The following is a 25,644-nucleotide window of genomic DNA, read 5'->3' as shown; positions in this document are numbered from 1 at the left end:
TCACAAAGTGTTTAGATAAAATAAAATAAATAGCCACATTTCAACTGCGTAAGATTAATCTGCATGTAAACATCCTTGTAGCTACAATAATGGAGGGGATCTTACAGAGAGAGAAAAAATGGCAGAAAATACTGAAGTTTTAGATAAGTTTGGGGATGCTCTTCTATGTGTAGGGAGAAGAGTGCAGGGTTGGGAGGAGGCAACAAGCTGTTGTGAAATCAGCCAGTATCTTACAAACTACGCCAGTTGGTGGTACAAGCTAAAACCGTTCTGCAAAAAGCAGAATCCTTGAGAAAGCTGTCAAAATGTCAGACTTTCAACTTAGGAGAGCCCATGGGGAGAAGCACATCTCCTCTGCTGCATATTCAACGTCTCCTCTGCAGCTCTGCCATCCTGAAGGGAAGATGCCACCACTAGAAACAACTTGGAAAAGGAGCTGCATGCAACAGGGAATGTGTTGATCATGGAGGTGATGAGTGGAGAGAAGATGTAGTAATTAGTGATCTATCAAATGCTTGCCTCTGCTCAGGAGAAGTGTGGGAGCGGACGTGCAGGGGTGGTGGTATTCAGGACTGAAAAACTTGGATAGAAGTGGTAGGAAGTGATAAATTTGTGCCTGTGGAATACTGGTCCTTCAGATGTGCTTTTATGGTGAAACTAAGAAGCTCAAATTTCTGTAAGTTATTGAGGAAACTTTTTTGTTTAAATGAAAAAATAGTTATTTTTCAGGAAAAAAAAAAAAAGACCCATAAGCCCATTACTTTCTTTTAGACATGTCCTTCTCCTTAACCACAAACAGCTGGAAATTTGCACAGAACAGCGACAGTAGGAAGGAACTCATTTTAATGGAATGTCTGTGCTGCAGATTGGCAGAATAAGGCTGAAAATACAAAAAAGCCAGGTTTTCCAAAATGACCTATGGTCTTCAAAGTTCTTACGTGGTGGATTTCAGCCTGAGACCCCTCTATACCAATGCTCACTCTCCCTGAAAGATGAAAGCCTTTTCAAATGTCTTACATGGGCTCTCTGTGCTCCGGTACATTGAAAAGTGGTAAGCAATGCCTTCTGCAGTTTTTACAGGCATGAATTCAACAGCACTGAATAAACACATATAATGGTTCAGATGTGGTGGCTGAAATGGAAAATTCTAATACATGCACCAAAAGCTTACTCATAGGCAACATATTTTTCTAATACATGGACCAAATAAGTGCATCCCCATGAAATGTGAGGTGTTACTCATTTGAAACAGGACTGTTTATGATTCTTTTTCAAACATTAGTAGAAATGACTGTAGGGTGCGTGATTTGTTAGATCATTTATAGAATCATAGAATCACAGTATATTTGTGGGGTAGCCTAAAGACTATTAACCCCAATAGCACTGATACATTACAGGAAACCTGATGGACGCTCAGCCAAAGATTTTTCTTTAATCTGGAATCTCTTTGGGAAGGAAAGGAGAGGGAATGTGTTCGAGCACTGTAACACAGCCTCTGCTAGCATGAGCTTGTGATGACAGCACCAGTCACTATGGTTTTATAAGATTTTCAAGGAATATAACAATATTAAATATTTGTAAGACAGCTAAAACTCCCTGTTGTAGTCTTACTACTGAAAGAACTTTGAGTAGGGTAGATATTCAGGCTGTCTAGCTCAAATGGTAATATGAGGTAATCAGCAAAACACTGATTGGTAAGAATTGAATACTGTTTTCAGACATTGTTTTGAAGGCATGTGGCAGAATGAATTAAGACTCTGCAGGTTTAAGTTCTCTTACCAGCCTTTTTCATAACTTTAACAGCTGAAAAAGTAAATTTAACACTATGAGCTGAAATTTTTCCATGCTATATCTCTCTGCAGGGATTTGTTTCAGTTCTCGAGATTCTGTAGCTTCTGAAATGATGTTAGGAAAAATATGAGAATTTGCCCATGATAAATACACTTAAAAGTGTTCATTTACAAGGTCTAGAACTTCATCCTCTGGAACTAGATGATGAAAATTGGCAGGAACACAGCTCTAATTTTGTTTTAAACAGCCCTGTGAAAACTTGCCTAATTTAGGCAAGGTATAAGGCTTTGGGGAAAAATGAAATAAATCCTTATGCACACCCTGAAAGGAAAGCTTGCCAACTTCAGCTCTCCAAAGACACCTTCTTGCATTGCACATACTCAGTTCCCTCGCAGATCCAACCTACAACAAAACCCTGAAGACTTCATCCCCACAGAAGTTTCCAAACGTAGTTGAGCCCTCCATAAGTACAACTTCAGTTCCTCATAGCTGTAGTTGATCCTGTATTTTAATATATAGTACCATGGTCTTTATACTCCATACAAACACACTCCCACACAGATACTCTGAAGCCATACTATGAAATGTCTTTTATTAGAATAAATTGACATTAAGATTGGCTATTAGGAGACAGTTTCTCTTATGCCAGCCATGTTGTTTTAATACAGATTAGCAACATTTAGAGCTGTCCATCCCTCCTAAAATCATTTTGTGTTCTAAAGAAAGAAACAGGGATCTTGCCAGGGGGTACAGGATTCCCATAATCTTTGGATCTATCACTCAATCCATCCAGTCCAGTCTTTGAGCATGCAGCAAAGTCAAAAAGGTGGAAAGCTGGTAAATACAGCTTAGAGAGTTGTTAATATTTATTTCCCACTTCACTGTACTGTTACGTCACTTCTGTGCAAAAAGATAAATGCTTCAACTCAGCAGCTGACAGGAGAAAGAGAAGTTAAAAAGCAGGTGAAAGATGCTAAGAAAGGCTAAAGAAGTGAAGTCTGACTCTTGCTTTGGAACATGAACTGTAGTGCTTTATACCACTCTGCTTTGTACGCCCTGAGTCTGGCAGTGCTTGTAAGTAATTGCATGAAAAAAAGCTTTTACTTAATTGTTTTTCAATAATTGTTCATTTTCTTCTTGGAGCAGATGGTCAGATACAGTTTTACTTTTGCGTGAGCCTCTCGTCTCTTTATTTGCTTTGGATTTCAGCTAAACAAGGCAAGACGCTATGAAAAGTGTGAACAGAGGCAGAAGGGAGACGTGTAGGATTTATATCTCAATGCATTTCGCTGCTTTCTTACCACATACTCACTAAGGAGAAACAATATAATTGGCAGAACCCCCTGGTTTTTGTGTGTAGGCTTTAAAAGACAGTGACAAAGAAGAAGAAACTTGATGAGAGCTGTTACTTCAGAGCAGCTGAGTTTTGACAGAGTTTTCTTAAATTTCAGATTACGCAGTCTTATTAGTTACAATTTCATCTGCCTTGTTGGTAACGTTAATATTATTTAATATGGGAGCAGCTGAGATGCTACAGGTAACAACTGAGTCGAACCAGCAGGGATGCTTACGACAGAATTAGAAATATCCAAATGCATTAAAAAGCCTAGAGGTCTTGCTGATATTTTGCTTTGGACAATGACTGGTAAACCAGCATTCAGGATCACATAGATGTGAGGAAAGGGTTGTGAAAAGAGGGGGAAGGATATTTTCTTTGCCTTTGAGAGTAATTTCAGCATCTTCCTTTTGTGATCCTTCTGCTATATCCTTTCCTCTTCTCCATGAATCTCTTCTCTGAAGGACTTTTTACTGATGTGAAGCTATGGTTTCTTTTGTATCATCTGTGTGACAAACTCTGCTTCCCTGTAGTGGGAGCAGGTAAGTATGAATGCTCATAAGTAGAATATCAGGTTCCAACAGTAATAGTTAAAAATATCTCTGAAGGTCTCTGTAAGAACATGTCCCATTTACCCAAGAGAAATAGCACTTTCTTCTATAAAGTTGGATTGGTTATAATACAATTATGCACTGATCAAAACCAAGGTTATGCATAAGTGTATAATAAAAATCTACTAGCGTGTATTGCGTATCTTATTATATTGGGGGATGGGTAAACAATTCTTACTTGAGTAGAAAATGATGGAAAAACAGCTATCTGTTTTCATTGTTGGTGTAAATTCCTAGAATGTTTTCCCTGGAAGAGCTGAACTCAACTTTTGGAGATGTTTTAAATGCTTAAAAGGCTGACTTTCAGCTGCCATAAACTGAGATTTTTTTGCTATCATTGCTTGTATGGTGTCTACTGTAATGTGAAAATAATGCAAATATTGATCCATTCTGATGTATATGAGAGAAAATAGAGGAAAAGCATCATTCAAGCAGCAAATCTTGCATAGCATTATGAAAACACTGAGAATAATTAAAAAAAAGAGACGTTTACTTTCTTATATTTGCATTTCATGGCCCTCTTTAGAACCTGATCTGGGAGATGGTTTTCTTTTGTTGTTGGGTTTTTTTTATTTTTATCTCATTAACAAGACTTTCAGCAGGGGCTTTCTGACAAGGGTAAAGATTTGTTTGATTTTCGGTAGTTATTATAACCCACAGCTCCATGTAATACATTAACTGATGGATATAGCAACTGCAAATTCATATTCTATTTGGAACATATCAGTGTTTATTTCATTTTTAGTTTAGTTTTCCTCATCCGCAAGAAGATTTTTGTACGAAAGTTATTCAGGAGAACAACCTTAAATATTAGCTATGGTCCTCTCAAAAAAATTTTCTGTTTTGGCTCCTGTTGCACAATTCCTATCGTTTTTGCCCTTCTAAAAAGAACATTGGGGAAATACCTGTTTGCTTATCTTAACTCCGAATGAGGTACAAATATGACCACAAGGAGAGCACTTATACTTTTTCTAAGCTATACTTATTCTATAAGTGATAACCTGACCAGCAGGGCAGAACCTTGCCAGCCAGAGCCCATCCCACCATCTCCAGTGAAGGGGCAGGGCAGACCGGGTTGCATACCAGCTTGTCAGGATCAGGGTCAGGATCAGGCCCGGTGAGGGGACTCAGGGTCAGACATAGCCCAGGTTGACTGGACACGGCCACGGGGACAAGGATGGGCTGAGGCCAAGCTGAGACATCAACGAACCCATGGCTGGGCAGAGCAGGGCTGCGGTGGATCTTGCAACCACCATCCTACAGCACCGTGGGGGCAGAGACTGAGCTGAAAAGGGGTCCTGGGCCAATGGCAGAGTAGTGGGAGACCCCAGGACAGGCTGACCATGGCCACTAAGGTCCCTCAGGACCCTGACAGCAACTCAGTTTGGAGTTAAGCCATTATTCATGTGTTTTGTCTCACGGTAGTGGAAGCATCACAAAGGTGTAGCTGACTTCCACAGGTCGAAGTCCTTTAAAGGTATCTCGTAGCCAGTGAGTTTGCTGTCATATTTGCTCTGCCTTAGTGAATTGTGATGGATGTTCTGGGAATGCAAAGCTGTTGGAAAATCAGGGCCCACTAAGAGGCCCTGTTTGCCCATTGGTAACACCAAAGAGTATTTATCACGTTATCAGTTAAAAGATTGGTCCAAAATTGATATATTCTGATTGGCACAGACTTAGGAAGATGCATTCCAAAATTGCCGTTCATCTGTTTTCTTGTTCCATTTCCTCTCCTTTCAAGTTCTGCTAACAGTTACCAAAATTCATAAAGCACATCCCGTTTTTTTACTTGAAAGTTGCATGTGCAGATGCAGAATAGTTTTATGCTGCCTGATTAGGAACATTCTCCCTAAACAAGCCTTATTGGGATGCTGGTTCCCTCAAAAAAATGGGAAACAAAAACTTGAAACTTCTCAGGTTTGGCAGGGAATTAAATCTAGGTTTACTGCACTCCACATGAAATTTTTAAACAATTGACTCTTAAAAATGTGAGCAACTCAACTGATGATGGCACATTTTAAAAGGAGACACATATGCTGCTCAGCTTTTTGAAATCATTGTAGCTACTCAGGAAGGTTTACGGAACAGGCATGCCTGCAGATCTCACCTGCTCTATGGTAAGTGGCTATCAGGGAAGTGGTACTTTACATCTGTCCATCTTCATGGATGTAAATGACCATGAAAAGTGCTAGAACCTCTGCTTCATGTTTCCTCTACTAATTACCAGAATTCGGAAAAAGAAACAAGCTGAGTTTGGATTCCTGTTTTGCCTCATGTACCCAACACAAGAGGCTGCCTGTGGTGGAAGGACCCACATTCATCCACCGTAATATTAAACATTTTGTTGAAGACCCCAAAGTACGATGGCAGTTATCCAGGACTTTCCCTCTAGTCCATTGAGAGAGGCATGTCTCCTGAGGACATCTCAATTCCTAGGGAACCTGAATGGTCCTCTGGCAGTGGTATGCAATGAAAAGACAAGAGGCAATGGGTACAAACTGAAATACAGAAAATTCCATTTAAACACAAGAAACAGAAGCTGTCCAGAGAGGTTGTGGAGTCCCCATCCTTGTTGATATCCAACACCTGACTGGACTCAGCCCTGAGCAACTGCTCTACTTGAACCTGTGCTGAGCAGGGAAGTCGTATTAGATCATCCCCAGAGATTCCTGCTAGACCCAACCACTGTGATTCTGTGATCTGTGAACTACAGAGGGAGTTTCTCTAGGGAGGATCCTAAGACAAGTGAATTGCCAAAGTAGCAAACTAAAAGATTTTATGGAGCTTCATTTCTTTAGGGATCCTACAAACCATTATTATCAGCTGCGCTGCCAGGCAAAATAGCTCTGCTGTCATGATCTGCGCACAAGCCTGCATAATGTCAGTAGCTGTAAGTAGTATTCATCTAACTCAGTGCTGAAGCTCAAATTTAGAAAGTAACCATGGATTTAACAGTCAGGGGAATCCTACTGAATTGAGTCTAAACCGTAGCTCATTCCATCCAAAAGTGAATGTATAAAATAATTCAACTGATCTCTGCACAAAAATGCTAACTTCTCTCTGTTATCCTCATGAAAGGAACCTAAGATGACTAGAGCAGATAATGATGGCTCTGTAGATGTAGACACCAAAGGGAGCTGAATCACATACACAGACATTTATTCTTGTCTTAAAGAATGGCTTATACCCCTATCCTATTATTTGATGCTTCCAGAAGTGGGCAGAAGGGAAGGAGGTAGAAAATGAGATTAAACAAGTAAGTCTATAGATGTTTTCAAAGTAGTTTGGAACCTGATTCTACACCTTGTTTGGGAATAGTATTCAGAGACTTTCAGAAAGCATAAGGGTCTGCTAGATGTAGTCAAATGCGCTAGGGGGATGAATATATCTAGAACACAGCCTGGGAGTAGAATAAATTGTTTAGTTTATTTTACCTGGGTGTCTGTCATAGCAGATCTTGCACTCAGTGTTTATTCAAGCAGTGGTTAGCACTGTCTTGAATATAAACTGTGAGAGCATCTCTTAAGGTCAGGTATTCTTGAAGGAAAAGGTAATAATTTAAATACCTGGCACCTGATCAGCCTCACCTTTTTATTTGAGATGCATGTAGTAAAGAGTTCTCGGGAGTCTGGAGACAGAAAGAAAAAGAAAAAAAAGGTTTCCTGGACTGGTGAATAAACCAAACAAGCTTTGTTCTTTCCATGACCATTTAAGTCAGCAAAGACAGTTTTCACAGGCAAAATCTAGTCTTTTTTTTTGCCAGGAGAAGTAATTTAGGACGGTGCAAATGGGTACATCTCCTGCCTACTGAGATTTTTCTGAGCACAGTTCACCAAACCAGGATAATGTTGTAAAATATCTTTTCAGTAAATGGGTTGACTGTTTTTTCTACTGACTAATAAAGCCACTTTTTGCAATAGCTGCTGTACATGATGGGTAGGGAGTTTTTCAGCCTAGCTTACTTTCATCATCCAGGGTGAGTATAAGGGGGGAAGAATATATGTTGACATGAGAATAGGTATCAAGTGAGCAAAGATGTTCAAGACAGACATCAGTTTTCTGTCATCCTGCCTACCTTTGCATAACTTAGTGGAGCTGAGGGGCTCCCTAGACTACCTGTTTTTACTGATCAGGGCTGACATCATTGAGGCATCCTGAATATCAGATCTCCACCTCCTGGGGTTAAGGCAATGGCTGGCCTCTGCACCATCCATTCATAATTTCCTTCCTCTCACATACACCAAACTTCATTCAGCCTCGAGTATGGGCCCCTACTTTTCATTGCTGCCTTAAACTGATCCATGGCAGTGTTGTCTGTCAGTTTGACAGGAAAACCACATCCTCCTAAAAGTGCAGTAAATGGGAAGCAGACTATCTCCTTAAAGGGCATACATGTGGATACGTGCCATTTTCAACTGCCAGGCTCCAAACCACAGAAGAGCAAAGGCTGTGCAATTAATCTGGTATTCTCCAGAAGCCTGAGAGCCTCAGGTTGTTAGCCAATATGCAGTTCAAATGGTCTGCAGACCAGCATGAGATATGGACATTAACATGGAGGGGAAACACCAGCTTATTGGAACAGATAAGATCTACCCTCTGAATGAACTGAAAGCCAGCTATTTATTTTCCAAATTCCCTGAATATTAATCTTCCCTGGGTGGAACAAAACTGAGCCATACGCCAGCCACCTGTTCACCATGCAAATCTCATCCTGAGTTTATTTTCTGTTGTGTGTATCTGTGTCTTTATATGTATATTCACACATACAGAGCACACTGGCACCAGTTGCCAGGGCATAGAGCTGAGAGACAATGCCTGGTTGGACAAGGCACATATTGTTTTCTTTGTGAAATATAGATGTGGGTACTTCTGCACAGTGGGTACACCCACAGCAGTTGTGGTGTGCAACAGCCTGCTACAGAATTTGTCCTTTGGTGGCCAAGGTACTCTGGATGCCTTCTAATTCTCTTGTGGTATCTATGTAAGCACAAGTCTAAATAAGGGCTAAAGCAACTAAAAAGTTCCTGCTGTTAAAACACTGGGTGCCAATTATTTTATTTTATTTTTTTTTTTACACCAGCATACCAACAACAAATGCTTTACTGCAGAGTTTTTTTCCAAAGAAAGGAGTTTTGCCTCCCACCCTGTGTAAAGAAAGGCAGATGGCAGAAGGGAGAGAACAGATTCATTCCTTTTGGAGTGAAGAGCTCATTCAGAAGACAGTTCTGCAGTAATTGTCTGCGGTTTCAAGATGTTTCTTCGTTCGGAGGTTGACAGGGGCATGTCTATGCTGAGGAGCAGGTGGCTTTACAGCATGCCCTGCAGTGCTGGGCCCTTCACTGTTAAGAAAAGGATCCTGCCCAAGCGCACTCTGTGTCCCTGCGCTCAGATTTAGCAGGGGCTAAAGTCAGGGTGCAAATGGGTCCTACACTCAAACCCAGGCCCTGGCAAAGAGGTCTTTCATTATGAACACAGCCAGAGAATTCTTATAAACTTTCCAGTACGGAGCTGTCACTAGCATCTTCACTGCCTAATGACTTGCTCTGGTGTAAGGTAGCACAGTTCAACTGCCTTTGGCAGAGCTCAGCTGGGTTCATCTGCCCAAAATGGTGCAACTGCTAAACCCGAAGCTAGTGTTCTATGTCCTTAACACAGCCTTGTTGGTTGCAAAAGTGAGTCTGGACTTAATGGCTCGTAAGATCATACGCAGCCCTTTCTTACTAATCAGCTGAAACTCCTCTCCCTGCAGGTTGCTGGGAATGTCCACCCAGAATGTGATTTTATGACAGAGCTGAAGAAAAAGGAGGCTGAATGTCTGGAGGATGCAGAAGAGCGTGGAAATGCAACACCAGCAGGTATCCTTGTGTGAGGAATGAAAAGAGTGAGACAGAATTGACACCCTACCAGAGTCAGGACATAGCCGTGCTGCCAATGTGCGCATTTGAGTGTCTTACTTATTGTCCCACATCCCTGTTCTCTGGTCAGCTCTTCTTCCATCTACTCCCATTCCTTTTAATTATTTTCTCCAATATTTTTTTTCACATTCAGATATGGATAGTCAATGTATCTGAGTGAACCCTTGTGTCCTTGTCCTATTCTTCCCCCAAGTACATGATATCATGGCATCATGCTTGTTATGTGAGGGTGTGCTGATCTTTAAAAACAGGGTAACCCCTTAACAAGTACTGTAACCTGGTCTTTCTTCCAGCAGCACTTTCCCTCCCATTTCCACAATACATTTTCATTTATTGCATCGCGTCTGAAAAACCACCCCAATCTAACACAAGGGGTCTAACTAAAGCAGATTAAATAGTCCTCTGGAGGTGTTTATTTCTCACTATAGAATAAAAATTGTGGCTAAACTATTTTTATAAGATATGTAAGGGGTAGAGTGGCAAAGTTTAAAAAGGGGTTTTTTTCATTTTGCTGAAATACAATTATGCTTAAAAACATATTTCGCTTTCTGTCTGAGATTGCAAGAGAACTTGGGACAAATTACTGTGCTGGCCAGAGGCAGATGCTGGAGACACTCTTGCCTTACCATGCCCGAACATCCTTTTTCACTTCATGAAGGAGCCAGGTGACATACTATCATGGTTGTACTCCAATTGTGTTGCATGTCTGGCAAGAACATTTTTAAAATGGGGGTGAAGACAGAATATTGAAAGTTTCTGCTCTCTAGCTGGATCAGAGTATTACTGCAAAGATTTCAGTAGGATTCGAGGGAGCTTAGCAGTTCTTCTCATATTTTAAGTGTTATCCATAACTGGATATAATCCCATAGTCTGTGCTGAAGCCCTGAACCAAAGAACATGAAATCAGTAGAGTGATTTCCATTGGTTTCCATAGGCTTTGGGATAGGCTTGTTGAGTGAGTTTCCTACAGAGCTCGTATGGGGGTTGTCTAGGTCAGAACTTAAGCATGGGGCTTTATAAGATTTATGCTGATTAGTGTGGGATGAAATGAAAGACAGAGGAATGAATAATGTGATTGTTCATTGAGACCAAGGTTGGAGATACAAAACAGAGTTTTGTCATTGAAGTAGCATATGTGTTGGGTCAAAGACTGTGCAAACTGATGCCTTTGTGACTGCTTACTCTCTGGGTGAATATGGCTGGGAACAAACTGAAAGCCTATAAGGAGGAAATGACCTTCCAGAAAAGACCTAGATCTGGCAGTTCCACAAGAAAAAGAAACTGTAAAGCCCAACTTCTGCCTCACCCAACACATGCTAGTTATAAATGAGGGATAAGGAAAATCCCTTTCATCTGTGCAGATTCATTTCCTGCCCTGGGATTCTCTTACTTATCCTTCATCTGACTCATAAATCTTTTTAAGGAAATGTGCAATTCGCATAGAACAAACTGCTTATTCCAGCCTCTGATCTGTAAAGAGAGTAAGACCCAAGGAAGGTAGGAGTGAGAAGGATACATTAGAGGAGTGAGTGCTGAACGAGGCAGTGCTTCGCAATCTTCTTTAGTGGACTTCCTTGTCCCTGATATGATTTCTTCTTTACTCCTTCCCACCTCTACCTCTGTCACCTTGGTACTCTCCCTTCTTCCCATTGTTTGTATCCAGATGAAGTAAAAAGTTTTGTATCTGACTACCTGAATGTACACATGCAAAATGCCCTAGCAGCTCTGTGAGATTCTGATGGAGATGATCCTCTTCTCCTGGTATAACCTTTGCATCAGCAAGAGGTCTTGTGGTTTTTATTTTCTGTTATGTGGCTTTTAGTCAGAAAAAAAATAAGTGCTTCTGTTTCAGCTGGAATAGTAAAAAGGAACTGCACAAAGAAAGGCTGGTCTGACCCATTCCCTCCCTACCATATTGCTTGTCCAGTAGAAGATGAGATTCCGCTTGAAGAAGTAAGTTTAATTAAATAAGTATGTGAGTGGTGTGCTGACGTTACAGGATTCCTTTCTATTCCTGAAGACCACTGGGGAGGGAAACTCAGCTGAAGCTGAAATTTCTTACCAAGTATGGAATGCAATTCAAATTTTACTCATCACTTATTTTGGAGAATTACTAAGGATGTTTTATTATCCAGGTGTAAGAGTGCAATAAAAATAAAGCCAGCTGCAAATGCCATACAATCATGCAGTTCTGTTGAACTTGCTCGCAGATATAACAGCTAGAGAAATATCATGACATGTTCATTTCAGTAATATCAGTCAGCAAGATGATTTTGTGGCATCACAGCATCAGTACAGCAAACATGCTGTTATAAAACCACTATTCCAAACTCAGTAGTAACTAAGGACAAGAGGGGTTTCTGGTTTCTCATTATGCCTAGCATAAAATATCTAATAAGGAAAAAAAAAAAAGTTTCAAACTCTACATCTCTGTAATACAGATGAGAATTTGACATATTTCTTCGGCTAGATTTGCACAATTGCTGATATTTAGAGGTTATACATACAGGGCAAATATAGTGCTTGATCTCTAAATAATAAGGATACAAACCTCTTGTACAGATGTGCTTAGATTCCCGTAACTCCTTTTCCAGAGAAAAGAGGCAAGCCAAAATACTATATCATATTTTAATGAAAAATATCACAATCCTGAAAATTATCGTGGTTACATAAAGCCTCTTTTGTGATCAGGTTTTGCTGTCTTATTTGCTAGTGTGGAGAAAATGAGGAGTAACTGTGGAATCTGAAGAAACCTCCACTAAGATAAAACTGATAGAAAGGAGGTAGAAATCACTTTAAATGATTAAAAATTAGTTATCTAGTCTAACTCTGGCCTTCATTTGTACAGGCTAAACACTGCACTTTTGTCTTTATTTGTACAAGTCAGGGGAATACTATACATTTTTGTCCTCTATAGAGAGAATGAAAATAACATTTATACTGTAGTTGGTGAAGTCCATTCAACTTGCTGGAGAGAATTTAGTTTATATCATCCTGGGGAGATTTCTCTTGTCTTCCCATTACTTTTTGTACTGACTACTATCATGCTGTTTATCTCAAACTTCCTTTCCAGCCTCTAAGCCACAGTACCTGCTGCTCTGCATAAATAAACACACTGAAATGCAGTTCTCTTTCTTTCCTTCTTTTATCGCTCCCTTACATCTCTGGTGTAAAAACAATCTTAAATGAGTCTATGGAATTTTTTTTTTTTAGTAGTAGCCCACATTTTACCGCAAGGTAAAGTCCTCAGTTGTAGTTTTATCCACTCAAGGACTTGATTGTTTTCTGTGTCTTTCATCTCTGATTTGTAAGTGGAGGCTGTCAACGAAGGTCAGCCTAGCCCAGCTTTGGCACGTTTCTTATGGAGTGGTCCCTTCCAGACTTATGGGTGGCTTTGTAGCTCTGAGGGACTTCCCTGAGCTCTGGCTGGAATTGTGCATTTTTGGGTACGGGGGTAATCGTACACAGCTCACAGTTCAGCCATCAGACAGAAAAGGCCACTATACATGGTTTCCACATCATTTAACTTCATCAGTCTCAAAAAATTATTGTGTAAGTCTAAGCTAATCACTACACAGTGGGTCTATATTAGTGCTTTGATCGGGATCAGGTGTGAGCTTTTCAAGGAAATCTCTTGGTTATCCCCACTTACTGCATTTACAAGGAGGGGTGCTCTCAGGAAGGATAATCTGGCTTCCTACGGATGAAACTATCCTGGAAGACAAACGTAGGGTGCACCTAGTATGCTCTGACCCATAATAAAACTTCAGCCCATGGGATTAGACTATGGCTAGTCAGAAATACACACAACATGGATGTAGGGTCCTCAGCACCAAATGTTTTTGCTCTACTAAACCAGACCTATCGACCTACATTAGTTAAGGCAGGTGTAAGTGATAGATCCTTTTTCTTGCTAACAGAAAGTGATAAGGTCTCATCTCACAATGAGGTGAATTGTCTTCTGGTTTCCCTTCATTAACTAGGAAAGAAACAGAATGAGGAGAAACAGGATTGTGTTAACAATTAAACAGTACAGTACTGTGGCCGTGCTCTCGCACTGCTTGTTTTACTATAGACTCAGCTGCTCATAGTTAGGCAGCTAATTTTTTAAAATAATTTTAAATAATTCTAAAATAAATGAAATAAATCCTACCCAATGTCAGCCCTATAATGCCTTAAGTTATACTTCAGGCTCGAAACAAGCATCTGCCCTTCCCCACAGTGAACTGTAGCAACGCACTGCGTAGCTGTGTAGATTTTAGGATATAAAAACATTGAAATGGGACCCAAGAGACACACCACATTAGATTGAAAGGAAAGATTTGCAGCCTAGAGCTTTTTCATTCTGTTTTCTGCTTCCATGTGTGATAGTTGAAGTCAGCTTATGCTCACTCAGAGATCATGTCTGACAGAGATGCCATTTAAATTGAAATGAATTTTGATTGACATTCTGACTGAGTAACAATTGAGTTTGGCAGCAAGAAAAAAAGAGAAAAAAAACAACCCCAGGGGGGAAAAAAACAAAAACAAAACCCACAACACAATAAAAATGAAAAGGAAGAATAGACGGCAAAATTGTAAGTAAGGAAGCAGGGCAAAGGAAAGTGGAGAAACATAGGGAAAGACTGACAGAATTCTGAATTCATCATGCAGCCAGCTGCTGGCAGGATTGTCCTGCTCCTGCTGAGGAGAAAACACGGTATAAAAGGCAGTGCTCATAAAAATACATTAGAGTTTTTACAATGCCTTCATGGAAGACTGGCTTGTTTTTTTTCTGGTGTTATGAATGACCTTGAAACCATTCTGATCAATACATGTTTCTTTACCAGACTGGGCTGTATCCCTGTAGCTATGGAATGGGTCTTCACAAAAAAAAACCAATAATGAGTGATTTCAGTTGAATTTCGCTGTGGGATTAAAAGGGGGGAAAAAAAAGGCAGTCAGGGATGTGAACAGATTGGAAAACAAACAAAGCAAAACTGCCAGAATCAATAAAACAGCTGTCATTTGGCTGCAAGTTATGTGACAAATAATTCTCTTCTTTTATAGCAATCCTACTTCTCTACTATAAAGATCATCTACACTGTAGGATACAGTGTATCGATCACCTCACTCATCATCGCTGTGACAGTTCTTATTGCATTCAGGTACGTGAAGTCATCCTCTAAACTCGATTCTTTTAACAGTTCTTAGTGTCTCAGACTGTATAAGACAACATTAGGCATAACAAAGTAATATAGATAGAAATCCAGAAGAATAAAAATAAAAATTTCCAGCCATATTGGTTTAATAATATTAAATTAAGGCTAGAGATGAAAAGTGATCAGAGCGAGCCAGGCATGAGAAGAATCAGAACTTAGGAAATAAATCCCGGCTGTCTGTTGGCAAAACTCAGCAACTCACTTTGATCCTAAATAACCAATAGATAAATTTACTTCCTTTAGCTGGAATGAAGATAAGTTTTTATAAACTATGTGTGCTTGCCTTTTATGGCTTCAGTGAATTTTATATTAATAAGAAGAATATACACAAAGAACTGGATCCTGAATCATTATTGTTCCTATGGCAATGTACATACAACTATTGAAACATTTACAACTAAAGACATGTTTTGAAAGTTAGGCTCTGAATTTGGCTATGTTTGGTAAGATTTCTTTCCTACTGAACTATCCTGCTATTAGGCATTTTCAGGTATAATTTAGAGTACCTAGAGTAAAACTGATGATTTAGTTTCTCATTTAATGTAGATTTGATGGTTGCTGCCACGTATGGTTTATTTTTTTAATCTTTGTTTATTTCTTGTATTCCTGCAAGACAAAAAAGAATAGACTTTTATTATTATACTGTGAGAATCAGGTTTCTCTGGGGAAAGTTTCTTGACCTCTGTTGGTTCCAAGCTCATGTCTGGAAGTCAACAGATATGTTTATTGACATCCACTCTGACCTCAGGAAAACAAACCAGCCCAAATGAGGGGAAAGAAAGAAACAATGGACATAAAGAGACTTAGCAATAGGGAGGAAAATGTTATAGTTAACAATGGGGTTAGCACTTGAGTTCAGTAATAATATTCTGCACACTCCAAGTGAGCTTTAAGATTAGGTGACCCTGAGATTACTGGATCTGGATGGAATTCAGCGTTTAAAAGTTGAAAAAAGTTGAAGCTGTATAACTCCTCCAATAACCTGTATTTAATAACAATAAAAAATTATTCTGTATTTTCTGAGAATCTACAGTAGATGTGCCAAATTGTTTTAAGGCTCTTATCTGCATTCATTTAATTCATAAGAGTAATTTTGGTAAACTAAGGAAGAATTCTTTAATTTTGGATAAGGCTGTCTACACAGGGGTTTAATGCAATTTAACTCACCCACGGCATAAGGTATAAAAGGTCTTGCTAAGTAATCATTACCAAGTTCATTAAGAAAACTGTATAGTTATGCCAGGATATCTCTGCATGCTTGCTCTTGAGAGTGGTTCAGCCATAATCAGAATTATATTGGTAAAGATCATTCCTCAAATGCAGGTTTCTCTTGGCCCAGAAATAATGCCAACCAAAAGCCTGGCTCAGGTATACTGAACACAAACTAAACCCGAGACTTCTGAAATTTGGCAGACCAGAAACATCACCAGGGCACCACCTAACAAGGAAGGAGATTAAGGTGTAGACTGGGGGTGAATTGCTTTATCTCAGGTAGGTTTCTACCTCTGCCTGCCTGCAGAGAGAGCTCACTGGGTGCAAGTGTTCTTCCTATACATGCCTGGAAGTACCTGAGATGAAACAAGGGCTTATTGCATATTTTAATTACTGCCAGCCTAAGTCAGTTAATTACCTCAGAAGGACCTCTCTTCTTTTCTTCCAGGAGGCTTCGCTGTCCCAGAAATTATATCCACGTACAACTCTTTTTTACTTTTATCTTAAAAGCTATTGCCATTTTCATTAAGGATGCTGTCCTTTTCCAAGAGGAAGACATTGATCATTGCAGCTTCTCTACAGTAAGCACATGAAAAGCAGGACACTGTCCTACTTGATGTATTTTGCACACCATCTGCATATGGTTTCACTTTTCATGGCTTTTTTTTTACTACTTACTTCTTTTTTCCTTCTAATATTGTAATGAAAATTATATAATTCTTTTATTCAGTATGGTTTACCTCCATAAGCATGTACCTGATGCCCTTCTATGTTCTGAATGCATCAGTTTGTGATCCTGTATTACTCTAAATCAGATACAGCCTTTACCATAGAAAAAAGTAGCATCATTACACCGTTACGCTTCTATATTCTGAAGCTTAAAATTGAAGATCTCTGAGTACCTCATAACACAACTTTTAAAAGAAGTTTCTTCTGGAAATGTTGGATTTCATGTTCTGACTGGAAGCTCCGAGTTGTAAGACACGCAAGGTCCTAGGCAATCAACTTAGCTTTGATCAAGCCACAAATATTGGCAACACAGCAATGGTTTTCAAACAGAGGTTTATGGGATGATTCTTCTGCATTGCTCATGGCCACACAAAAAGTTAAAGCTGAGCATAAGTAGGAAAGTGGGTCCTTGAACATTTGTCCAAGGACATTTAACTCTACTCATATAAGGTACATGAAGGCAGTGCTTTTGTGGGAGAAATCACATGCTTGGGAGACCAAACTATATTTCTAACATAGAGATATAAAGCAAAATACAGTGGAGATTCCAAGGTAGTATGACAGTTAAAGCCTTACTATTCAGAAAGCCATATTACATTTGAAGCTTTCCCTTTAAGCATACATGCAATTGTGAGACCTTGTTCTTTGTGGATCTCAGCCAGAATTACAGATGCCTACTACATCTGCAAATCTCACACATGTATCCACAAGTAATGCCTAAACTAGACTTCCCTGTTCTCTAGACCGAATGCAAGATCTCAGTTGTTTTCTGTCACTACTTCATGATGACCAATTTCATGTGGCTGCTAGTAGAGGCTCTTTACCTAAACTGTCTACTACTCTCATCCCTTTCTCACGGGAGAAGATATTTTTGGTGGCTTGTCCTTTTTGGCTGGGGTAAGTAAGGCTTTTACATAAAATGAATAAAAAGCAAGATGTTAAACAAGGCTTTATCCATCCCATTAAAAGTACTGGATGTGGAATCTAATCTGCCTAACTGAAGTGCCTAACTTGGGCATTGCTGTGATTTTATTTTTTACATGCATACTAGTGAAGAGTAATCAAGTTTTTAAAAGTACGGTGTTAAAGTCTCTATGAAATAAGTGGAAAATTAGTACATTTGGGAAGCCCCAAAGAGAGATCTAGTCCACTTAACCCTTTTCTCCCCATTGAAAACACAGACACCTCTAAGGAGTTATCACAAACACCAAAGTTAGGTGTTTGCTCCTGTTCATGCAGAATATAGTTACACAGTCTTCTTCTGAGAATGGGTCCATCTGAAGTCATAGCAGGCATTTTTGTAGTCCTGATATAGTTATAGCTCAGCTTTTGCATTGGGCAATTGTTAAAATAAAGGAGCTCTATCCACTAAATAGCAGTGCACGCGTGAGACAGCAACATCCCCACTCCTTTTTGTCATAGTCTGTAATAAATCTAATTGTTCAGACTTTTGCGGTGACTTAGAAATCAGAAACTAAGTGACTGCCCCGTAAAGTTGCTGTGTAAAGGAAAAAGCAGAGCACTCCTATATGGCAGGTGAACGCACTTGCCCAGGGGAATTTTTGGTCAGTTCAGGGGGGCAATCCATGCATGCTGCCACCAAAGGTTAAGGCACGCCTGACAATTAAGCAAACTGAATCGCTTTTTGTGTTTTAGGGAGACTTGAAGTGCACGCAAGGTGAGATCACCTTGCGGTGAATTGTGTTCATGTTAGTAAGAAGTCGCCAGTTCAGGCCTCTGTGGCAGAACTATATCATGTGCAAAGTAGCTTCTGTGTCCCTTTGTATCTTCATAGTGGTGCGTTGATCACCAGTCAATGCCATAACTTGTTTCATTCCAGCATGGGTATTAGGAAATTTCTTTTTACGTTTATACTGTGAGTTTAAAGCAATTCCTGCTACATGAACAGGCCACAGTTCCAATTCCACACACCAATACCACAAAGGGTAATTCCAGTTCTGAATATGAGTGATCTGTACCATCACAGCAGAGTTTCAGTGACAAGATTTGGATTAATTGATGAAACGAGACAACCACAGTTTTTGTTTAACTGTCTGGCAGGTTTCCCAACATTTTTCACCCTTATATGGATATTAGCAAAATTCTACTTTGAAGACACGGCGTAAGTAATTGTTTCCTACTTTATTCTATATTCTTGGGTTGTATTTTTAATTGATTGCAGTGATTACATACACGTCATTTTCTAAACTTACTGCTATTTTCTCAGATGCTGGGATATTAATCAAGGCTCTCCTTACTGGTGGCTAATCAAAGGACCTATTATAATTTCTGTTGGGGTAGGTACTTCTGAGTTTGCCAGTATTAATTACAAGAAAAAAGACTTTTAAATTAAAATCTGGTTACTGAAATGTTGTTTGAAGTAAGGAAGAGGAATGGTAGAATTTCTACTGTAAACTTGCCTACGTCCAATGCAAACTAAAAAGAGGCAGAGAACTGCCACCCTGCCAAAGAAAACATACTTCAAACAAATTAAATCTTTCATAGAATTGTCAGTTTGGTTGAAAATAATAGCAGGTGAGTAGCTAAACCATCCTTATAATATTTGAAAACAAAGTTTTAGCCTAAGAGTCCAGAATCAGCCATAAATTTTAATACAAACTTTCAAGGGCAATAGGTTTCTGTTCATAGGTGATAACTATGATAATAGCTCTTGAGCCTGACATTTATTCAATAAACTGATGGGCTTTAAATTATTATCATGTATGATTACTCCCACATGTCATTAAACCCAAGCAGTGTTTGAGCAAGTAGCTAACAAATGACCTTAAGACCATCTATTAAAAGATTAATTTAACTGGAGGACAGATACATACAAATAAGGCATATATAGGCAAACAATGTGAATGAAGAATCTCAAGTTGAATTCTGGTCATAGTTTGCCATGTTTCAATAAAATATTACATTTCCTTCTGTCTCCATTATTTTCCTCTCTACTACTGCTCATCTGAAATCCACATCTGAAGTCAAGAAATTCAGGGGATTCCAGTGATGATTTTTCTGCTGCAATGTACTTAAAGCATCACTGATGGATAAAATGAGATTGGACTGTCTGGCAAAATGCTGGTCTTCTTAGGCAAAATTAAGCATTCAGACTCACCTAAAGAAGACCTGGTGTGTACGGATACACAAAAATGCGTAGGGAGAAACTCTCTGATTGTGGAAAACTGAGCAGCTTCACAGTCTTTGGTAAAGCTGTGCCAAATTGCAATTATAAAAAATTTGATTTGCAAGTTAGGACTGACCCTAGCTAGCTTTGGAGCTGAGCTCAATTCTCTTTGGAGTCAACAAAGAGGAGTATGCACTTTTGCTATGTGATTCATCTGACTTACTTTTAATAGATGTCTAACTTTGGAGGAGATGACTCGTCCCCAACTCCACCTGAGGCTCTGTTGACTGTCCTGGCTGGCTCTCCATTGGCTACAAGGGGAGAACAGGGTGATTAGCTCAGATGGAGGCATCTCTTGTAGATACCTATATTTAGTCAGATGAATTCTACTAATAATTTCTAAAGATATTAGGCAGAAATTAATGCAATAGCCTTCTCAAAAGAGATTCAAAATGGTATGAGCTACAAAAATTAAAAGAATCAGACAAGCTATTGACATAAATAGTGTCCTTAACAAAGTCAAATTCTCAAGTTTTTATCTTCAGCTATTTCTTTAAGAGGGAATGCAACCTGTTTAGATGCTTGAATGCTGCCAACAGGAATGACATTAATAATCTTACACTGGTCTCATTGCAACTGCACAAATTACATAATAACTGAAGTAAAAATCCCCAGATTTTCATTGCAAAGTTTTACATTAGAAAGTAACCTTTCTTTTTTTTTTTTTTTTCCCCCCAAATATTGTCAACAGGTCAATTTTGTCCTATTTATCAACATCATCAGAATTTTGCTGAAAAAACTAGACCCTAGACAAATCAACTTCAATAACTCTTCTCAGTACAGGTAGTGTATGGAATAATAATTAAAAAAATAAAGTATTTTAATAATAAAAACTTATATTATCTTTTCTAAACAGGGAAGCACTTGTCCTATGTCACAGAGAGGCTCAGTTTAGCTGGCATTAAATTTTAGAAATTCCCAACTTTATCCCTTTCCCAAGAAAACTATTAAAAGGATGAGACTCATCTCACCTAATATTGGCCATCTAAACATGATGTATTCAGATTAGTTGGGATGCCTACCTTCCACTTACAATCAATGGGGAGACTAGGAAACCATCCACTGAATCCACATTAGATCTCTGATTTAGGGCAGGATAAATTACCCTTTATAGATGCCTTTTCCTGTGCATGGACTATAAAGGGAGACTGCATATTACTTTCTCTGTATTTAGTTACAAGTAAATGTCAAATTTTCAAGGGCTCTGATGGGGCAAAATATGTTCTACTCTTTTGTGTTTTCCTGAACTGTAATCTCATTCAGAAAGACAGAACGCCAAAGTACCATAAGAAAAGCCATGAACGTAGTATTGCCAGTAAGGCAATAAGCATCAGAAACCTCCAGCTAGTTTCTCGTCATGCTTTCTTCGCACCACTGTAGTCCCAAGAAATGAACTTCACATATAGATATTTAGATCCTCTTTTTAACTTCTATTCATTACTGTGGCATACTGCATGCATTAGTCTTTACTCAGGGAAATAATGTTACCGTACTTCTTCTCATGTCCTAGACGTCTCTCAAGGTCAACTTTGCTTCTAATTCCGTTATTTGGAACCCATTATATTGTCTTCAACTTTCTTCCGGAATATACCAGCCTGGGGGTCCGTCTTTACTTAGAGCTTTGCTTTGGATCTTTTCAGGTAAAATGACTGCAGAGGCTTCAGTTTCTTCTTAGCAGATTTTCTAATTTAATCTAGTGTCCACATGACAACTAGTATTGCACAAAAAATCATTGGATCCTGAAGCTAGTGTCTCCTCACAGAGTTCATGGTTCTTTGCCGAGTTACAATATCTGAAGATGTGACCTACATCCTACTTGGCTGTAGGCTAGTCTGTATATTTGCAGATTTTGCAAATACAAGGCCAAGGCTTTCAGATGCATGTGTAATTGGATGGTGGGTCAAAGTCAAGTATGGAAAACCTTCTTTGCTACCAGTGGCAATCCACATACCTTCCCTGACTAGATCAGGGTGATTTGGGCTGACATTAAGTTATCCAGAGGCAATCCGAGCTATAGATGCAGCCCCCTTGCTAATTCTTTGGCAAAGAATAAATTGATAGGCAAACGTATAAACATTGAATACTGCCTGGTGCACATATCAGCCACATACAGACCACTGCCCTGAGGAATTCTACATGCATTTCCCTCTTGGGTAAGCAAAATATTTGGGGTACTATGGATGTCCCCAGCTGCTCTGAGTTGGGACACAGGGCATGGACAGCTTGAGGAGCTTGGTGCCAGCTAGAACAGCCACTGGGGCTGCTCTGACATACCCTCCAGGTGGCTTTGCTACCTGGGTTACGTGCAAGGCAGCACCCAGGTGCCCTTTGCTTTCCTCCCTTTCCCTGTGCTGCACCTCAGAGACGACAAGAAGCAGCTGTGGGCAATCCTACCAAACTTCCCAAGAGAGCATCCCCCCCTCTGAATGATTGCATGGCATCATTTGTCAGTGAGCCTCACCAAAAATCCAGCAGTTGTGCTGGTTTAGTCCTCTTGAGGATTTAATCCTTTGTGTCAGTCCTGCCCAGTAAACCCTGCACATCTTAATCCTGGCCCTACTTGGAGGTGGCCTTCATTGAGTTAATTAACGATGTAAGGAATAAGTTAACTGAATAAAAGGATGAGGTGTTTATATGGTATCTGATCACACAGGTCCATTGACCCCTCTAGGATTTTCCTGGGTTTATCTCAATTGAGAATCTTAACAGAAATGTTCAATAGGCCAGAATTTGATCTCATCTGATACACTGCAAAGACACAGAAGTTGACTGGAAAGCTGTATGAGCTCCATACACGGATCTCCTTACAAAGTCTATGATTCCTCACTGATTTACACTGTGTAAAGGATTAGCTCACAGTGTGTTTGGCTGTAGAATGGACCATACTTTTGTAAGCAATAATATGGGAGAACTTCAGCTGTCATATCATCTGTTCTTGTGAATTCATGTCGTGTTACTGACTTTGGTGAAATGCCACTAACTAGTTGATTATCTGGCTGATCAGCTTTATTGGAGATACATAAAGAATTTTCCAATTTATAACAATCCTCCAACCTATAGTGATACTCATTAATTCACATACACAGTACCATCATGAAGTCAGATAGTGAGTGGCTTTTTTTCAAATTGTACTAACACTCAACACTTTTTTTTTTGGTCTTTTTTAGGGGTTTATTGTAGCAGTTCTCTACTGTTTCCTGAACCAAGAGGTAAGGAAACTATATCCTTTACAATATTGCTTTCACTGGCAGATATATAGAGTTAATAATCAGTTTCATACAAGCAGATAATCAAATCTTTTAGTTCCTTAGGATTGTCTGTTAACATGGGGATCAATGAAGCTGAATTTCATTTCAATTATCTTCGTGGGAATGAAGCCATCTAGTGGAGAAATGAACTTTTACTACTTTGCTATTCCATCAAGCATTTTTTATCCTTCCTGTACATTTTTGTACTATAGCAGGGCTCAGAAAACCCATGCTAGGTCCAGACCTGAAAGTACAAGCTGCTGCAGTGGTGCAAAGAGATCTTCATTTACTAAAGGGAGATCTCCATTTACTAAAGGTCTATGATTAAATTGGAAAGAATTTAAATTTATGCTGATTACCCAATACTGAAATATTGTTTTATAGTACTTTTAATATGCTTATGAAGCTTTCCAGTATATCTTCATGTTCATAAGTCTGTTTTTCCATTTAGAATAGATAAGTCAGAATTTTACTGTTGATAGGACAGGAATCATTCCATTTAGCTTAGTATCCAGGTCAATTTATACAATCTAGTTGTTGTGATAAGAATGCATCTTAAATAAATTATATAGGAAACATAACAGTTTATCCTTCATATTTTAGAATGGGTTCAAACCCTGGGATTTCCCCCTTTTCTGACTGCAGGGTAGCTGAGATGATAGCTACTTTAGAGTATGACTGGGATTCAGTGTCAGACTAAACTAAGAGTCAGCTGGTTTCTACCTGCAGCTCCTAAAAAGGGAGAGTCCTGATTCATATAAACCACCCCACCGGGCATCCCCTAGAGTGTCGAAGGTGTGTTTAGGAGATCAATCCTGTCCCTAATCACCACAGTCAGTGAAATATCCAAAGGACCAAGTACAGCTGTCTGTGTTAGAGTTAGCTAACCCTCTCTAGACTCCATGGGGTGTATTGACTAAATTTCCATTTTCCAAGATTAAAGTCTAGGGCTAATTAAGCTTTCAAACAGTATTTAATTATCTACATGTGCCACAGTCCACACTTCCTTAATTTTGTCAGAAATTTCTGAAATAGTAAAACAAATATCTTCAAATATATTAACACTTCTTAATCTTTTGGTTGAGCTTATGGCTACGAATTGTTGACTGCTCTAATGATGCTTGCATTTAGTTAACAGTCCTCTTCACTAGTCTATTAATAATCCTAATGTCTTCTGTAGACCATAGCTTTACATTCAGCTTGACGTCCCAGACATACAGCACATCAATTTAGAAATTTCCTTCCTATTAAACATCTGGGAAGGCATATTTCTAATAAGAATCAGATGTGAAAACAGGCTTTAGTGGCTGGTCTGGACCCACTGTGTGTTTCTGTGAATATGCCAATGCATGGTACACATAGCTGTCAACAACAGAAACCAAATGCCTCCTGATTGCTGATGGCTTTCCCCTCACCGCCTTAAATAGCAAAGTAGTATTATTTCTTAGCCACAAACTGGTGAATGTTGATTAAGCAACTTGCTGCAGATTATACTTTTCTAGAAGCAGATGGAAACAAGACAACATCCCTTAGCAACTTAGGAAGAGCAAGTGATGGGGAGCGAATGTGTTTAATTGTGTAGGCAATGTTGGTGAGATCTTTACTAGAATACTTAAAAAAAATGGAAAAAGATATTAAAAAAAGCTGATAAAATATTGTAGTGGTGGAGAAAATGTTTTACAGTGCTAAAGTTTGAGACCTCAAGCTGTTTCATTTCTCAGAAGAAGACTGAGGTGACTTGGCTATGCATAAAGATATTAAAGTATAACTACTTTGATGGGAGAAAGTTACTTAGTGTTGAGACCTTTCAGTTCAGCAGAGGAAGGTGGACAGAGGAAGACCAGGTAGAAATTGAAACCAGGTAAGTTAAAAATGAAAGTGGGACTTTTTTTGTTTACTTAACTGTGACAGCTTTAATACTAAACTTGGATTGTTGGGCCCATTGTCATTAAGTAGGAAGAGAGGACTCACATAAAGTATGTCCGTACTTCTTGGAAGGAAGAGTGGGGCTCATTTAGTCTTCTCAGCATGGGCAGCCAACTCCGTGCTAGCCACACTAGATGTTTTCATCAGTGCAGAGGGATGGGCATGCTGAGACAGGCCAGATGAAATATTCTCTGGAATATCCTACTTTTCTGTTTCAGCCAGAAAGGGAGTCCAGAGGAACTAACTTGGACAGAGATGTCTAAATTTTACCCTTCTTTAGCCACTATTTCTGTCTTTCCTGTTTCCCACCGGTCTACTCCCAAGCAGTATTTGACCACAAAATAGCATTCTCCTTTCCTTTTGAGGTGCAAACGGAAATTGGCCGGAGGTGGCACGGTAAGAGATATGGACTTATGAGAGTGTGGAGGAGGACAAGATGGACTGTGCCATCTAGTTCTGGAGTAAAAATGACCACATCTGTGTGCTAA

At 39.3% G+C, this 25,644-nt stretch overlaps 1 protein-coding gene across 1 annotated transcript; it reads left to right on the top strand.

Annotated features, from left to right (window-relative positions):
* Positions 1-2,808: 2,808 nt before the first annotated feature.
* LOC142028587 (growth hormone-releasing hormone receptor-like) lies at positions 2,809-25,644 on the top strand. Its single transcript, XM_075022435.1, has 13 exons — positions 2,809-2,865; positions 9,488-9,593; positions 10,211-10,318; positions 11,506-11,606; positions 14,703-14,800; positions 16,515-16,647; positions 17,539-17,692; positions 18,857-18,917; positions 19,023-19,092; positions 20,674-20,765; positions 21,493-21,622; positions 23,150-23,191; positions 25,522-25,644. The coding sequence occupies exons 1-13, from the start codon at positions 2,809-2,811 to the stop codon at positions 25,642-25,644; spliced, it is 1,275 nt and encodes a 424-aa protein (XP_074878536.1).

Source organism: Buteo buteo, chromosome 2 (assembly GCF_964188355.1).
Source record: "Buteo buteo chromosome 2, bButBut1.hap1.1, whole genome shotgun sequence".
In the NCBI taxonomy this organism is placed as follows: domain Eukaryota; kingdom Metazoa; phylum Chordata; class Aves; order Accipitriformes; family Accipitridae; genus Buteo; species Buteo buteo.
This window is presented reverse-complemented; position numbering and strand designations above follow the sequence as displayed.

Coding starts and splice junctions, on each gene's coding strand:
- LOC142028587 (XM_075022435.1), top strand. CDS start 2,809: ATGAACTGTAGTGCTTTATACCACTCTGCTTTGTACGCCCTGAGTCTG. Junction 14,801..16,514: donor ACAGTTCTTATTGCATTCAG/GTACGTGAAGTC, acceptor CTTTTCTTCCAG/GAGGCTTCGCTGTCCCAGAA. Junction 21,623..23,149: donor TTTGCTTTGGATCTTTTCAG/GTAAAATGACTG, acceptor GGTCTTTTTTAG/GGGTTTATTGTAGCAGTTCT.